Raw genomic sequence first — 18,499 nt, forward strand, 5'->3', positions numbered from 1 at the left:
ACCTCATTCACTCGTCTGTAAAGATAGAGAACAAGGAACGGTACAGGTAGCTCCTAAGTCCACTATGCCACAAGAATTCAATTCCTTGGAAGACAAGAACTAAGTCACTAGAACATTTACTAGAAAATCTGGTCCTTGGTATAGGGGGAACATTGAGGAACTGTATTCAGGGATTTCAGGTGAGGGGGGGGAATCTTCCAAGTGTCTTCCAAAAATCATGGCTTCCTCTAGCCAGCCCACTTTGATCTGCAACTACACCCTTCTCTTGACTTCTGTGACAGCTCCCTTTCTTGTTTCTCTCCTTCTGACTTTCAAATGTTGCCTTTGCTGAATCATCCCCTAACCACCTTAAATGATTTTTCTCAGGCTTTATGTAGTCCCTGGTCCTCCCATCATGGAGCCCCTTCAACAGTACATTGTCCCCAGCCCTCCAGTCCCCAGGTCTGGTCTTTCAGCTGTGGCCAATCAATTCTTGCATCTCAGAGCCTGGGATCTCCAGTTATGTTCATATCAGACCACCAAGAACATGGATGATCTCTAACCACCCCTGGCCATATCACCTTACTGGCACTCCAATAATATAATGACCTTTAACCGCATGTTCTCCTCCGTCCTCCAATAACAGGGAGAAGACTTGAATCCACACTTCCAAACGAGTCCTGGAATACCAGAGTTTAGAACTTAGAATCATGCTCCCCAGCACTCTGGCCCAGGCCCAAGCCCCATGCCAGCCATCCAAGAACTAGTCCAAGGTCCCTTAGCCACACACCCTCAGCAGTTCTCGAATGGCAAGATTAAAGTTATTTAGCCATATTTAAAAATTCTTAACCATACTTCTACTGTGTTCCAGTCCAAAGTGGCTTTGCTCAAAACAAATGACCTTTAAGGTAAAGACCATCCAAGGATGCAGCTGTAAGCCTTTTTTAAGACTTAAGATTTAAATGTATAGCTCCTAGACACTCAACTACACAAAATGGTTTCCGTGAATTTTAAAGATATCATCCCACAGGCGTCCTGGCAACATAAACCAAGAGAACCTTCGAGATGTTTTATTTCATGGAGTGAGCTTTTTTTTTTTTAAGGTTTTTATTTATTTATTCACGAGAAACAGAGAGAGAGGCAGAGGGAGAAGCAGGCTCCATGCAGGGACCCCGATGTGGGACTCAATCCCGAGACTCCAGGATCACGCCCTGAGCCAAAGGCAGATGCACAACCGCTTAGCCACCCAGGCGTCCTTGGAGTGAACTTCTGTAAGAGGCACGTGAAACTCATGAGTTTGTAATAGGAACATGAGTCTAGTCTGAAAAGGACAGAAAAATTCCTACTTTTCTATGGGCAGGAAGGCAGGCTGAGAAATCTAAGCTGCAGATACAGGCTATTCAGAAAAGGAAGAATAACTCAGTGTAGACAAAAAGCAATGGAGAATCATTGTCAGGGATCAGTACTGGACACTAATTAAGGAACTGGTGGCATGTGCCCAGCTGAATTTCAAAATGTCTATGAACTGGTACCGGCTGTATAACTGTGATTTCTCCTTTTTTTTTTTTTTTTAATAGAAGCATTATTGTGGTTATATTTTATCCCCAAATGAACAATGTTAGATAAGTGTCTTTAGCTCTCAAGTCTTCATGTAAAGAATCACCTATGCTTGGGCATGGCTTAGATAACAAGATTCTGAACTTTGCCTCAATGCCATAATGGGATAAGACTTTGAGGGTCTTAGGGAGGAGTGTATATTTCACATGGAATGGACATGAAGTTTGGTGTTCAGAGGGTAGACTGTGGAGATAGTCTCCAAGATGGACATCAAGTCCTTCATATATGTGTGTGTGGATGTGGATGTGTGTGTGTGTATATAAATATAGATATAGATATATAGATATATGGAGTGTGTGTGTGTATATATATGTACATGTATATTTTTTTGTGTATGTAATTACCCTCCCCATGGGGTCTGGATTGGCCTGAGTGATTTGCTTGATCGAGAGAATATAGAAGTAAAGTGATATTACGGGACTTCTGGATGCTATTTCATGAAAAGCCTTACAGCTTCTACTCTGAATCCCACTTCCATGCTGTGAAAACCTCAAAGCCACACTGAGGCCTCATGAAGATATTCTGGTCAGTAGGCCTAGCTAAACTAGCCAACAGCAAACACCTGCAGTTACATGATAGAGCCATTTTGGAAAAACCACTCTGCCAAGCCTTCATACCTCAAGAGAAATCCATTCAGCTGAGCTAGGTCAACCTACAGAACTATGAGGGATAATAATAAAATTGTGTTAAGCCCTAAATATTACTGTTGCCTGTTAAATAGTGATAATAATTATAACACCTTTGTAACATAGGACTGACTTTTCTAGCTATGACTCAAAATCTTGAAGCCATAATGAAAATAGGTCGAGTTTGGCTACACAAAAATAAATTCTGCAAGACAACCCACACCTTCAGCTTAAACAAAAGACTGGAGGGAAATACTGAAGTCTGTCCTACAAAGAGATCTACAAAATATCTTTAGAAAAAAATGGAGTTTTTCAAATCAACGGTGCAACAAAAAATACTCTGATCAGACTCAGCACAGTGTAGAGGTCTTTTTTCAATTGAAAGTGTCTAATGTCAGAAAGATAGAAATGAAAACCCACAGAGACACTTAACACCTGTCAGACTGCAAAAATTAGAAAATTTACTCTTGTTGACTATGGAAACAGGTACACTTACGTGTTAGTCTTGGAAATATAAATTGGTGCAAGTATTATGGTGGACAACTTGGTGATATCTACCAAAATTAAAAATTCATATTCCCCTCATGAGCCCATAATCTCAATGGAATTTATCCAATAGCTGTACATATTCATGTGCAAAATGATTTATATAAGTTCTTCAGTGCAATAGTAACTTCAAATTTTAGTAAAGACAAAATTGTTCACCAATAGAGGAACTAATTAAAGTTGACCATGCGTAAATAGAACAAGATGCTGTATATTGTCAATGAATGAGAAGCATCTCTATACACTTGCATGGGAAGGTCTTCAAGATTAATCAGGAGGGGAAAACAGTCTGAGAACTCTACAGCCAGTGTGCTATGTTTTATATTAAAAAGCAATAGAACATATTTTTAGAAAATAAGAACTAAGTTGAAGGACTTACACTTCCTAATTCAAAACTTACTAAAGCTACAGCAATAATCAGTGGACTATCTTGAATAGAAGCAGGATTTTCTTCCAAAATAGCCCAAAAAATGCAGCTTTTCATACAAATTCACTCAAATGGTTTAAGTTTTGCACCTAAACTTACACACTTGGCTTTTCTTCTAAAATGGCCTAGAAAGACATTTTTCACCCAAATTAGCACAGTGAGTGGGATTTTCTGTCTGTAATACTACACTATGATCTTGAAAATATAATTTTTCATCCAAATTCATTAAGTCTTGTGGGTTTTGGGAAATAATTCTTTTTTTTTTTTTAATATATTTTATTTTCTTTATTTATTTACGATAGTCACAGAGAGAGAGAGGCAGAGACACAGGCAGAGGGAGAAGCAGGCTCCTTGCACTGGGAGCCCGACGTGGGATTCGATCCCCGGTCTCCAGGATCAGGCCCTGGGCCAAAGGCAGGCGCCAAACCACTGCGCCACCCAGGGATCCCCTTGGGAAATAATTCTTATGCAAACTTTTTTAAGAGGACTAAAAATTGTGACTTTCCATCTAAGCATGCTCAGTAGTTAGGGTGATGTGTTTATAAGTTCTATGCTACATTATTTTAACAAAATTACCTAGAAATACACTTTCTCATCCAAACTCATTCAAATCATTGCTTTTGGGAGGCACAAATCCTTCATCAAATTTTCTCCCTAAGGGACAAGAAACATCATTTTTTACATCCAATATCGTATAAATAGTAGAGTTTTGGGAAATAAGTTGTATGCCAGTTATTTGTCCCCAGATGCCCTGGTAATGTGATGTTTCATTTAAATCTGTTTGGGGCTTATGTCCCAATTTAGGGGCTTATTGGAACGATGTCATACATCAGATATTTTTCCCTAAACTATGCAGAAAATGTGATTTCCTAATTAAGGAAATTCATTCAAATCTTGGTATCTTTTGGACATACGTGTTATGCAAGACTTTTCTTCTAAAAGACTTAGAAATGTGACTTTTCAAATTGACTCATAGTTTTTTGGCATTTTTTGGACATAATTTCTATGCCACATTGTCTTCCAAAGTGACCTAAATATGCAGTATTTCATCCAAATGTTCTCAAATGTTAGGTTTTTTTTTTTTTTTTTTTTTTTTGTAAACTCCGTGCCAAACTGTTCTTTGCAAATGATCATAAAATGTCATTTTTTATTTTTTTAGCATGTTTTAAACATTTTAAAAATTTTTTTATTTATTTATGATAGTCACAGAGAGAGAGAGGCAGAGACATAGAGGCAGAGGGAGAAGCAGGCTCCATGCACCAGGAGCCCAATGTGGGATTCGATCCCGGGTCTCCAGGATCACGCCCTGGGCCAAAGGCAGGCGCTAAACCGCTGCGCCACCCAGGGATCCCCGCTGCACCACCCAGGGATCCCAATGTCATTTTTTATTAAAATTTAGTAATATCATGAGGTTTTTTAGACATAAGTCCTGTGGCATATTTTCTTCCAAAGTGGCCCCCAAACATATTTTTTAAACCCAAATTCACTACAAGTTTCAGTTTCTTGGACATAAGTTCTATGCCAGCTTTTCCTTCCAAAAAGTGGCTTTAGATATGAGTCCCATGCAATTTTTTTCTTCCAAAATGGGTCAGAAAGATAGCTTTTCATCCAGATTTTCCCAAAATGTATTTTTGGACATAACCATATGCCATATTTTCCCTCCAAAATGGTGCAAAAACAAAATATTTTATCCAAATCTGCAAAATCTTGGGAGTTTTGGACATGAATTCTTCACCATAATTTTTCCAAAAATCAGACAGAAATGCAAGTTTAAAAATCCATATTCAAATTGTACAGCTTTCTGAACATAAATCTTAAGGCAATTTTTCTTCAAAATGGTCCAGAAGTAGGATTTTAAAACTCAGATCATTGCAAAATTTAGATTATTTGAATATAAATCCTATGTCAGATTATTACTTAAAAATGACATAAATATGATTTGTTTTAAATCAAAGTATTTAGGGGATCCCTGGGTGGCTCAGCGGTTTAGCGCCTGCCTTCGGACCAGGGCGCGATCCTGGAATCCCGGGATTGAGTCCCACACCAGGCTCCCTCTCCCTGCATGGAGCCTGCTTCTCCCTCTGCCTGTGTCTCCGCCTCTCTCTCTCTCTCTCTGTACTCTTATGAATAAATAAATAAAATCTTTTTTAAAAATAAATAAAAGTATTTATAAATCATAGATTTCTGAGTTTTCTGTTACTCTTTGATAGTTTTCAAGTCCTAGGATAGTTAATTACTTTTTAGATTAGGATAAGTACTGGTGGACAAAAATTATAACACAAATTTATACCATATATCCCAATATAAATCATTCTCAGTATTTGAAAATGTCTTTACTGAGAGAATATCTCTGAATATGTATGAGGCTGAATATCTCCTATTCCAGTGGGAGTCCTTTATATGCAACTTTCACATATCTGTTCTTTGGCTTGAGTCTGGAGGGTTGGTTTTTGTTTGTTGCTTTTGTAGAGCCTGCTGTTATTTATTGTAGTCTCCCATTTCTTCAACAGTACTGAACATGTAATTCATGAAAAGATGTATGTACTAAAAATTAATCATGGGTAAGCATGTTTCTGGTTCTGAATGTCCTATCGTTTTTCTGATCTATTTTTAAAGAAATGGTACACTTTTTTTTTTCAAAATTTTATTTAAATTCTAGTTAACATACAGTGCAATATTAGTTTCAGGAGTAGAATCAGTGGTTCATCACTTACATGCAACACCCAGTGCTCATCATAACAAGTGCCCTCCTTAATACCCATCATCCATCTAACCCATGCTCCACACACCTCCCTCCATCAGCCCTTGGTTTATTCTCTATTGTTAAGAGTCCCTTATGGTTTGCTTCCCTCACTTTTTTTTCTTTTCTTCCTTCCCATATGTTTATCTGCTTTCTTTCTTAAATATAACATATGAGTGTGATCATAATGTATTTGTCTTTCACTGATTTATTTCACTTACCATAATACACTCTAGCTCTATCCATGTCATTGCAAATGGCAAGATTTCATTCTTTTTGATGGTTGAGTAATATTCCATTGTATTTATATATATATATCTTCTTTTTTTAAAATTTTATTTATTCATGAGAAACAGAAAGAAAGAGAGGTAGAGACACAGGCAGAGGGAGAAGCAGGCTCCATGCAGGGAGCCCGATGTGGGACTCGATCCCAGGTCTCCAGGATCATGCCCTGGGCCGAAGGCAGCCCTAAACCACTGAGCTACCCAGGCTGCCCCATATATGATATCTTCTTTATACATTCATTAGTCAATGGACATTTTTTTTTCCCATATTTTGGCTGCTGTTGATAATGCTGCTATAAACATTGGGGTGCATGTACCCCTTTGAATCTGTATTTTTGTATCTTTTGGAGAAATACCTACTATTGCAATTGCTGGATCATAGGGTAGTTCTATTTTTAACTTTTTGAGGAAACTCCGTACTGTTTTTCAGAGTGGCTGTGCCAATTTACACTCCCATCAACAGTGCAAGAGGATTCCCTTTTTCCAGCATCCTCACCAATACTTGTTGTTTCTTGTATTGTTAATTTTAGCCATCTGACGGGTGTGAGATGGTATCTGTGGTTTTGATTTGTAAGGAAATGATACACTTTGAATTGCTGTAAACAGGATAAATTTAGCCATACCAGAGTGGTGTCACCGAAAATGGTAGACGGGGACCCCAAAATTCTGCCCCTCCACAAAAGCAAAGAATAAGTTGGCAAAAACTCTCAGAATCAACTTTTTCAGAATTCTGGAATCCGTTTTAAAAACAAACAAACAAAAAAAAAAAAAGACCTTACAACAACCAGGGGAATGATAAAGAGAATTTTCCTGAGAGTGCTGTGACATTATATCTTACCTGCTGAATATCTCCCACCCCAGCTCAACAGCAGCCAAGAAGACAGTAGCCCACATTTTGGGTGCAGGTTGTTACTGGAGGGAGCAATATGGACCTTTTTCTTTTTCTTTTTTTTAATTTTTTTATTTATTTATGATAGTCACACACAGAGAGAGAGAGAGAGAGGCAGAGACACAGGCAGAGGGAGAAGCAGGCTCCATGCACCGGGAGCCTGACATTGGGATTCCTGGGTCTCCAGGATCGCGCCCTGGGCCAAAGGCAGGGGCCAAACCGCTGCGCCACCCAGGGATCCCAATATGGACCTTTTTCACAAGGAATCATGGCTGTGGGTTTTGAGGTGTCTGGTGACTTCCTGAAGGATTGGCTCAAGGGTTTGCCTTTGCTGCATCTGGCCCAGGCTTTCCCCAGACAGAAGCAGCTTCTCAGATGGCATATATTGAAAGCATTTAAAGATAGCCTCAGATAGGGAGAGCAATGGACAGCCAGAAAAATCTGAGAAGGAAAAGGTTGAGTAAAGAGACACTTGGGGGGAATGAGTGGTACACATATACCAGGAAATCTAGAAGGCCAAGTGCATGCACAGGCCTGGACATATGCTCAGAAAAGACCCTAATTTGTCACCTCTGGCTTACTTTCTGGCACCACAGGAAGAGGAAGTAAAAGCTGAGGCAGAGTTTTAAACAGCCTAGGTAAGCATTAAAGAGGTGTCACACAGCCAACCTGCAAAACTGGGAGAGTATGCTCTAAGGGTTTAAGGAAATCTCTGTCAAATCATTAGCTGATCACTAAGCTAACAGAACAGAGACTTCAATGGCTATACATGACAAAGAATGCAGTCTTTACAAAAGTGGCTTCAAAAAGTAACTGCACAAACAACAATCCATAACGAGCAGCAACAACAAACCCTGGGATGGGGAAGAACCTCATTTTTAGAACTGCCACATCCTATTATTCAAAATTTCTAGTTTTCAACCAAAAATTATGAAGAAAAAAACCATAAATTTTGAACCATTCAGAGGGAAATAAGAAAGTAATGATAACTATCTCTGAGGAAGCTTAGATTTTGGACTTAATAGACCAAGACTTTAAATCATCTGCTTGAAGATAGGCTCAAAGAGCTAAAGGAAACCAGGAAAGTGATGTGTCACCACATAGACTATCAGTAAAGATATAGAAATTATGAGGCGAAACCTAATAGAAATTCTAGAGCTAAATTTTACATTCAGGGGTAACTGAGTAACACCTCTGGCCATTTACCCTAGAAGGACAGGCCTGGACTGTCTCAGGGAGGGGGACAGCACGTTTGATGGATGCAACACCTGTTACAAGTTGGAGGAATCACTGTTGCTCCATCATAACTGGAAAAACTCCCACCACCCTCTCCAGAAGAAGCCTTCATTTTGGGGTGTTTGTGCTCCCATGTGCAAGGAACCTCATGGAAGGCCATTCCAGAACACCATTAATATGGCAATAAGAAGGCATCTTTGGGTTATTGTGACAACCAACCACCAAGAATATAATTTTTAAGTAGAGAGTCTTACTGACCAGTGATGCAGAATAACTCAAGTCGGGACTGGCACTGCTAAGGGTTTGTTTCTGATCAATATTCCTGCGTTTCTGATTTATATCGTTGGCATTTTCAATAAAGCGTTTTTACAGAAAATGAAATTAAAGGGGTTGACTAACTTGCTTCAAACAGGTCTTTCTGTAAGCATAACATGCACCTAACAATGGAAACGCAAAATCCACAAGGCAAAACCGACAGGATTGAAGGGAGAAATCAGTAATTCAACAATAATTACTGAGACTTAAGTATTCCACCCTCAGTAAGGGATAAAACGATTACAGATCAGCAAGGAAAATGGACACTGAACACTGTAATCCAGCCAGACTGAACAGCCTGGACAGCTGTCTAGAGCACAGCACACAGCAAAGCAGAGCCTGCACTCTTCTTAAGTGCACCTGGGACACTCTCCAGCCAGAACACATATTAGGTTAGGACAAGTCTAGAGAGAGTCCAAAGGATTGAAATCAAACAAGGAACATTCTCTGGCCACAATGGACTACAACTAGAAATCAGTAACAGAGGAAGACTGGAAAATTCACAGATTTGTGGAAATTAAACAGCATTCTGCTTGATAACTAACGGGTCAAAGAAGACATCGCAAAGGAAATTAGAAATGAGTTTGAGATGAAATGAAAACACAGTACACCAAAATGTATGGGATGCAGTGAAGCCAGTGCTCAAGGTGAAATTCATAGTTAGAAATGTCTACATTTAAAAAGATCTCAACAACAAGTTTCTACCTTCAGAACCTAGAGAGAAGAGCAAAGGAAACCCAAAGGTAGCAGAGGAAGGAAATGATACGATTAGAATGGAGATAAATGACACAGGGAATCAATTAAGCCTGAAGCAGGTGCTTTGAAAAGATGGACAGCATTAACAAACCTTTAGCGAAACTAAGAAAAAAAGAGGGAAGTTTGAAACAATATCAAACCAGGGACATCATTACTGAGCTCAGAAACAAAAAAAAAGAGTATATGGTGTGCCTGGGTGGATCAGTTGGTCAAGCTCCTGCTGAGATCTCCCCTGCCCTCTGCCCCTCCCTCCACTCCTGCTCGTTCGCTCTCTCAAATAAATAATAAATCCTTTTTTAAAAAGGAAAAAAGCGGGACCCATGGGTGACGCAGCGGTTTGGCGCCTGCCTTTGGGCCGGGGCGCGATCCTGGAGACCCGGGATGGAATCCCACGTCGGGATCCCGGTGCATGGAGCCTGCTTCTCCCTCTGCCTATGTCTCTGCCTCTCTCTCTCTCTCTGTGACTATCATAAATAAATAAAACCTAAAAAAAAAAAAAAAAAAAAAAAAAGGGAAAAAAGCATAAGGAGATACTATGAACAATCATATGCTGTTCAACGAATTAGAGAACCCAGATGACATGGACAAATTCTAGAGTAAGACAACCTACTAAAATTTACTCAAGAAGAAGTATAAAATCTGAACAGATCTATAACAAGAGATAGAATTAATACTTGTTTAAAAGTCTAGTATGGATGTGAGAATTTCAGAAGCACAGAGATGAACAGGGTACTCAGGCCACCTCAAAGCACACGGGTAGGATAATAGTAAGGCAGTCAGCTTTGCCCTGGGATCAATTAAATTCCTTTACCTACTCAAGGGTCTAGATCCAAGAAGTGATAACCTACCTGCCTGCTCCCTATTCATGCTCCTTGGAGCAAAGCCTGGGGAAGAACCGCCGCAGGCCCAGCATTCGGGAGCGGGAGGAAGGGCCTGACCTGCCAATCCTGCCGGTCGGGCACAGGTGAATGCACCCGCCAGGTGGGGCGGACCCTCCATCCGTCCCCCCGCAGACCGCCCAGGACACGGCCCCAGGGGCGGACAGGACCTCGGCGGGAAACCTGAACGCGCGAACCCAGATCCCCGTGAGGGGCCGACCCCCAGGAACGCCCCGTGCCTCGCCCCGCCCGGACGCACCCCCTGCCCCTGCCCCCTTAGCCCACAGGGACTCCCTTTGGGCGCGACTTCCTCGGCTTCACTCCCTTGCGGGGCCGCGGAACCTCCCGGAGAGCCCGTCCATTAGGGCGGGGGGTGGGGGTGACTGGGTGGCGGGCACTGGGGGGGACACTTGACGGGATGAGCACTGGGTGTTAATGTTGGCAAATTGAACACCAATAAAAAATGAATTTATTATTAAAAAAAAAAAAAAAAAAAGCCTGCCTCGACCACTTTCGCCTGGCCTATTTCATTTCACTACCAACTGGATTAAACCTGACACCGACCACCCAGAAAGGGCCACCAGCCACTGTAGAAAATCAACGCACTACATGTAACACGTGTAAGCGAGCACAGCACCACCTCAGGCCGACAGACAGACATATATGTGACAATTATGAGAGTTCCGGGGATGGAATGTCTGTACACCATTCACATTTTCAGTACCTGGATTCCTGTATTGTGTGAATAATGAAACAGAGGTAACAAATAGTGTAATTTACATGTATTTTCTGTAAAAACTGGTGGGTTTATATCCACAGGAGGTGAGTGTACCAGTTCAAATTGGTATTTCCTAAATAAATAAGGGGTCCCTCCATGAAACATCAGTATGAGCCCTCAGTGAGGAAGAAAAATGGACACATTAAGGCAATTAGTCCATTGATTATTAACGTAAATACCAAATACTGCATCTAAAAGGGTGGGGGAAAAATAAAATAAATAAAATAAAAGGGTGGGGGAGGGATAACTGTTAGCAATGGAGGAGGTGGGGAGAGGAGGGAGGGAAAGAAGAGGGGAAGAGGTGAAGGCAGGGAGGAGGAGAGGTGGAGAAGGGGAGATGGAGACAAAGGGCCGAACAGAGGGCCAGGAAGATGGCAGGGGAAGCTTAGGGGAGGGGGCGGTGAAGCAGAGTCTAATATTGAGCAAGTTCCATGAAGACATCCAGGCCCATCTGAAACATTAGACCAGATTTGCATCCTAATAAAAAGCTGTCCCCTTCCCCCCAATAAAGGATGTTTTAGGAAATGTATACAATTCTAGGCTTCCTATGTCGCTGAACGCTCGATGTATTTAAGAGCTCTCCCGACAGAAAGCACCAGTCTGCCTGACCAACCAAGGGGCGGGTGACAGCAGTCCCAGGCCAGCCCCACTCCCCCCATGGATTCCGACCACGTGCACATTCCCAGGTCCCAGCTGATGAGCAAAAGGTCTTCAATGGCAGAGGGGAAGAAGCCAGAGGAAGGCCTCTACTTTCTCCCCTCAGAACTGGTCCCTGGTCCCCACACTGTTCTCCTGAGCTCCCCTCCTTTGCTGGGACAAACACCCAGCAGTGTGCAGAGGCTGGTTCCTCCCAGGAAAGGCCAAATACCTTGCATTTCTTTGTACAGTTAAAGCCTGGAAACATCTCTGCCCCTTTGTCCATGTTTCAGGATCAAAGAGAAGGGGAGCAATGAGCAGAGAAAGGACATTTTACCTGTCTTTGTCCTGTGTAAAGGAAACCTTCTAATGTCATTTACCTTCAAGGCCCCCAAGCCAGGACTCCTGAAACTGGGCCCCTGGCTGCTTCTTGGTTATGGGTCCCATCAGCCACAGGAGAAGCCACTTTCAGACTGGAGTGTCTGGGCCCCCAGTGTCCTCACTGCGTGGAACTCAGAATGAAGTGACTTCTAAATATATCATCACATAGAACAAAGCTTCTGGAATACTGAACACAGCTGACTCATGGGTCACCTGGAACCAACCATAGTGAACACCATTTAAGTTAAAATAGTCTAGGTTACAGATAGCTCGAAGGGTCTCAGTTTGCCGAAGTCCTTAATGTTTTCTACCGAATATCCTCATGTCATTTTTGGCAACTCAGTTGAACAGTTTTTGGGTTTTTTTGTTTGTTTGTTTGGTTTTTGTTTGTTTGTTTGTTTGTTTTTAATTATTTCTTATTTATTCATGTGCAACACAGAGAGAGACAGAGAGAGGTAGAGACACAGGCAGAGGGAGAAGCAGGCTCCATGCAGAGACCCCAATGTGGGACTCGATCCCTGGTCTCCAGGATCATGCCCTGGGCTGCAGGCAGTGCCAAACTGCTGCACCACCGGGGCTGCCCAGTTGAACAGTTTTTGGAGAAAAAGCTTATCAAAGTATTGATCTCACTTGATCAGGGCAGCTTTTTATTCCTATTATAGTAGCACACTGTCAGGATTTCCTGTTCTCCATTAGTTATTTATCGTGTAGCGCCCCTAAGTCCTCAAGAAAACGATTTCAAAAAACTTAAATATGGTACGTTGTGTTGCACGTGTGTGCTATAAACATGTATTATTCTGGAAAGTGAATGAACATGTGAATAAGGAGAAGCACAGAAATGCAGAACGTAACTATTACCATATTAAAATTGTGCCGATCACTAAGGAAGCCAGGAATTCCAAGAGTCATTCCTCGGACATAAACAGATCCGAGGCTTAGCATAAATATTTTTGGAACATTAATAATGTTGTTAGTGTTTTCCTTTCTCCATTTCTAGTAAATCTGACACATAAAGATCTCCCTCTTCCAGCTGCCAAAACCCACTTAGGTGACACTTGGTGGCGTGTCTGTTCCACTGTGTCTATATTGGCCCAGACTCAGACTTCCCCTCCAGGGCTTGGAGAAGCCAGTGACTCCAAGGACACCAGGGAACTAAGTTCTAAGACAGTTAAGGAATGAAGACTTTCATTTCTCATGTATCTGTCTTCTTTTCTTCTCCATAGCTTGTCCCTGGCTCTGTTTGATCAGGGTTGGGCACGCCCACATCCTGTACAGGTGCCACCTGGTATGTGCAGGAAGCTGTGCACCTGCCCTTTGGCTGGAGCGTGAGTCGCCGCTGGCTGAGCCTGGCACACAGGGAAGACCAGAGTGGAGCCCTGGTTTTTTTGTTTGTTTGTTTGGTTTTTTTTGTTTGTTTGTTTGTTGAGAGTGGAGCCCATCCCCCTGACAAGTGGGAATAAACAAGTGACTCACTCTAAGCAGTCACCGTCGGGGTCACCTTCGCGAAGGCCACTCTGGCAGCTCTGATGGAAGAGCGTTGAGGAGCATAACGCCAGGGCTGGGGATCTGGAGGAGGGCAGTCTCATCAAACCTGCAAGAGATGACCTTGGCTAAGCCAGTGGTTGTAGGAGGAGGGAAGGAAGCCAAGAACAGTGTAGGAGAACCAATCTGCAAGGCTTGGTGACTGGATGTGCATGAGGGTAAGGGGAGCTGGGGTCAACGGCCAGGGAGGCCCCTGGGGGCCCTCGGGTGCTCCCAGCTGAGACGGGGGTAAGCAACAGGGCAAGGCCTCAGAGCCAGAGCCTACTGTTACTGAACAGGCCCTCAGCTCTCCAAGGGATAGAAATTGAGAAGAGGGAACGTCTGGCTGGCTAGGTTGGAAGACAAGCAGCTCTTGATCTGTGGGTTGTAAGTTCTGGTCCCACCCTGGGCAGAGAGACTACTTCAAAATAAAACCTTAAAAAAGAAAAGGGTGCCTGGGGGGCTCAGTGGAGCCCGGGACTCTTGATCTCAAGGTTGTGAGTTTGAGCCTGGTGTTGGGCATGAAGCCTACTTAAAAATTAAAAAAGGAAGGGAGGGAGGGAGGGAGGGAGGAAGGAAGGAAGGAAGGAAGGAAGGAAGGAAGGAAGGAAGGAAGGAAAGAAGAAAGGGAGGAAGGGAGGGAGGGAGGGAAGGAGGAAGGAAGGAAGGAAGGAAGGAAGGAAGGAAGGAAGGAAGGAAGGAAGGAAAGAAGAAAGGGAGGAAGGGAGGGAAGAAGGAAGGGAGGGAGGGAGGGAGGAAGGGAGGAAGGAAGGAAGGGAGGGAGGGAGGGAGGAAGGAAGGAAGGAAGGAAGGAAGGAAGGAAACAAACAGGAGTTTTAGGCTAGGCTTTATTGGAGTTTATGCTCCGGCTCCAGGGAGGCAGCATAGAGGAAAGACTGTGGAGGGCATGGAGAGTTTCTTAAAGAAACTTAGATGGGAAAAGTGTGAGGTTTAAGAATGTAGAGGTGGGGTTTTCTTGGCTCTTGTGTACTTAGAGATTAAGCTTTCCGAACGTTGCCTGTCTCATTAGCATGTTAAATCTCCACCGCTGGGCATGACTTTTAGCATTTAAATAAAGGAAATGTAACTTCAGGGTACTCCTAGTGGTCACCTGCAAGGGAGGTCTACCCTGGTGCAGACTGGTTTGATCCACATCTCACTTGTTTTTTTGCAGGGCCTCTCTCCTTTAAGTTGACCTCTTGTTTTGTACATTTCTGTAAGATATATTGCTCAAGAAACACAGATTCATGAATTTTCTCTTAGGGAGTGTTCACTTTACGGTATAGTCACATGCCTTTAAGGTTCGGGGAGGGGCCCTGAGTCCTGTCCCTATTTTGTCTCAACCCCAGGAACACAGCATAGCAAGGTGAGCCTTACTGTAAGGTGATTTCTCTCCAGAATTTACCAAGGGCTCTAAATAGTTTGGTTTAACTTAACTGCAAAAAAAAAAAAAAAAAAAAAAAAAAAACCCTGAAAATGTAGTTTTATGGGTTTCCCCAAAATAAGTGCATCCCACTGATTTAGATTCAGTACATACACTTGACCCAAGGGGGTGAAGTCAGGCGGCATGTCTGGAATTGTGCTTCTGTGGCAGCGCCCCTATGCCCGTGCCTCTAAGCTTCCTCCCTGGCTGAGGTCACAGGCTTGCTTGCACAATGCAGTTGCCACCTGGGGAGGGTAAGGTGAAACAAAGCACTAACAAAACCATACAATTCCATGGTGCTGTTTGCTTCACTCTGTAGGGAGTGGAGAAACCTGGGGATGTGGGGTTGGACATGCTGCTTTCCAACCAGTCTTCCAAACAGCACAAGTGTGCCTTAATCCAAACTACTACACTCTGCACTAGTAGGCACTAATCCGTGCCTACTGCACTCTGCAGCTAAATGTGAAGTCTTCGTGCTTTCTTACTGCAGAACTTTGGAGAATAACATTTAAGAAGCTTGGAAAGGGGCTTGAGGAAAGGGGCTTTTCTGAAAAGAAATTTCAGCTCACATTAGGCCTCAGAGAGAGGCTTTCCATCTTGTGGTACCCTTGACAAAGACTTATTAGAGAAGATGTGGGGATTTGAGGGAGGAGAGACATGATCAAAGCCACGGGTGATACCAGAAGTCTGAAGGGGAAAAAGGGAGCCTGAACCTGGCTGCGAGTTTATTTTGGGCTTCCTTCTCCAGGAGAGCCTCCAGATCCACTGGGCAGAGGACAACATGCATGCCTTAAATTCTCTGTGTGCTACATTCACTGTCTCGCCACATGTCATGGCAAATCCAACTGAATGGGAGTCACACTTCACACTTTCTGTCCCCAAAGGGCAGGCACATACTAATTGTTCACCGAATACATTTTGATTGGATGAGTTCAATTTCCCCGTAAAGTTGCATCTTGATTTTAAGGAATTTAAGAAAGCAGAAGAAGCAGGTGAAATAAGATTCCTCCTTTAACAAAAGGCATTTCACAAAGTATGTTGAGTAAAACCAGAATATCATTTTTATAAGGAGAAAGTTTTCAATATATTATTGAACAAAAATATTTGTGTAAAATAGTCTATGTGTAGAGAGACATTTAGAAAACTATCTCTGGGGGTGCCTGGGTGGCTGAGTCAGTGGCTCAGTCGGTTAAGCATTGGATTCTTGATTTCGTCTCAGGTCATGGTCTCAGGGTCCTAGGATTGAGCCCTGACAGCTGGCTCTGTCCTCAGCAGGGAGTCTGCTTAAGAATCTCCCTCTCCCTCTGCCCCTCTTCCCATCCCACCTCCAACTCAGGGCACTCTCCCTCAAATAAATAAATGCATCTTAAAAAAAAAAAAAACCTATCTCTGGATGGTGATATTTCAGCAATTCTTCTTTATTTAAGTTTTTCTGTGTTGTTTTAATTTTTTACAACAAGCACAATTGTGTAATGGTTTACACAATTCTTTTGATAAGAGAAATAGTAAATTGCTTAGACTATCAACATTTGATAAGGCTTAAATATCTACCATAACTATAAATGTGGCCAAGAGGCAAAATATACTACATTCCTGTCTTAGAACAACACATAAACCCACAAAACCAAGACATTGTTTGGAATTTAAAATAGTTATTTCAAAAATTTTAAGCTAAAAAACAGACATTTTTAAGCTATAAAAGAGTCAATACCCAAATATTTCATAGTCTGCTGATACACATACTTTTATCTACAAACTTATAGCAAAACTACCAGATTAAAAAAAATAATAAGAAGAAATGTGTTTTTCAAACTTACAGCCAAGACACTCCTGCCACAAAGCCAAACTATAGTTTGGCTAGAAAACTTTTTGCCCATATCAAAAAAGCCAAGCAATGTATTACATTGACAACTATTTTTGAGGACCCACCACGTGCCAGAAACTAGAATTAGGCACACGATGCAGCGCCCACACATGTTCAGTGTCCCAGGGAGATGGGCACACGGCCAGGCAAGTTTAACATGGCCTGGTCACTTTTGCCAGAGGAGAACCAGAGGCAGCTGTGGCAGGCAGTGGAGGAGCAGGAGCGGCAGCCACAGGTACGCAGGCCCAGAGCTGAGAAAGCATGCCCAGGTAATGTTTTCAGGCTCAGGTATATAGTCTCAGGAGCAGCAAGGAGAGGCTGGAGTGATGGCTGCAGCCGCTAATCCAGGAGTCACCTGCCAACTGGAGGAGTGCATTTGGATTTCTCACAAGGACAACTGTGGGCTACATGGAGAAAGGCAGGACACAAGGCAGAACCGGAGGAAGGAGGATCTGAGAGGCCCCAAAGGAGTGGATGGGGACCCATGCAATGTGCCGGGTCAGGAACCCGGAGCCCGGCATCCTAGTGTTGGGGGTTGGAGTGACCCTGGGGGACAGCGATAGAGAGTCACACAAAAGTTTCTGAAAGCCCACTACACCCAAGCTAAAGGCTAGAAAAGAGAACAAGATGTAAAGAGTAAAATTGAGAAATTCACTGACTTGTACACTAACTCATTCCAAGGGGAAAGTGTATAGTGATGATCCGTGCGTAGACGAGTAAGCTGTAGAACACAGTGACTTTCGAATGACACAATCCTGACCATTGCAGGACTTCTAGCCTGAGAAATAACCTGAGCAGTGCAAATCGTCCCCGCTGGATCCAAAGCAGGTGGGGATTTCTGTGTGGCCTGAAGCCTGGATGCAAGCTGCTGGTCTCACCCACAGGGAGTGAACACCATCACTGATTGAGGGTATTTGCAACAGGAATTGTTACCTGGTGGGAAGCAGAAGGAATTCAGGGTCTCCAGACCAGAAGGCAGGAGGGGGGCCAAGTGGATACATGCCACCTGCAGCTCCTTCCCCACCACGACACTTGAGAGCAGCAGTAAGAACTGCTGCCTCCTGGCAGAATCTGCTTTCCACGTGAGGACTTTAGGTCTTCAGAATGAGCTCAACACACTGCCTCCTTCAGCAGGAAAGCTTTCCGCAGTGTCAGCAAGGTGAAACCATGTCCTTGTGACTTAGGGGTTCCCCATTCAGAATCATGATTTATCTTTTTGGCCCAGAATGAAGTTCATTTACAGAAAACATTGCACAGACCTTTGGAAGAGCACGGTGTAGTTTCTACTGCTGCATAACCTACTACAATAACAGTCACTGCTTACAACAACCCACATTTACTATCTCAGAGTTTCCATGGGTCAGGAGCCTGGGCACAGCTTAGCGGAGACCTCTGCTCATGGTCTCACCAGGCTGAAGTCAAGATGTCACCTGCGGCTGTGATCTCATTTGCGGTTCAGGATTCTTTTCCAAGCTCACTGATTGTTGGCAGAATTCAGGTCCTGGCAGTGGTACAACTGAAGCTTCAGCTTCTAGAGGCTGCACACCAATCCTCTCACAACATGGTAGTTTGCTGCTTCAAGACCAACAGAAGAGAATCTCTG

At 43.0% G+C, this 18,499-nt stretch overlaps 1 protein-coding gene across 3 annotated transcripts in view; it reads right to left on the reverse strand.

Moving 5' to 3' along the window:
- Positions 1-10,796: 10,796 nt before the first annotated feature.
- DZANK1 (double zinc ribbon and ankyrin repeat domains 1) overlaps positions 10,797-18,499 on the reverse strand; it is an 81,804-nt gene continuing 74,101 nt past the window's right edge. Inside the window, exons 21-23 of one of the 3 annotated variants that reach the window (XR_005984393.1) lie at positions 13,562-13,679; positions 12,088-12,301; positions 10,797-11,522 (exon numbers count right to left, since the gene is read on the reverse strand). Coding sequence is in view for 2 of the 3 variants with exons in the window: in XM_041732583.1 (XP_041588517.1) it covers positions 13,583-13,679 (97 nt within the window). In the remaining variant the exon portion in view is untranslated. Of the gene's footprint in view, positions 12,302-13,561; positions 13,680-18,499 lie in introns of those variants that run through there. The other 2 variants (XM_041732583.1, XM_041732589.1) reach the window with 2 other exon arrangements.

Source organism: Vulpes lagopus, chromosome 18 (assembly GCF_018345385.1).
Source record: "Vulpes lagopus strain Blue_001 chromosome 18, ASM1834538v1, whole genome shotgun sequence".
In the NCBI taxonomy this organism is placed as follows: Eukaryota; Metazoa; Chordata; class Mammalia; order Carnivora; family Canidae; genus Vulpes; species Vulpes lagopus.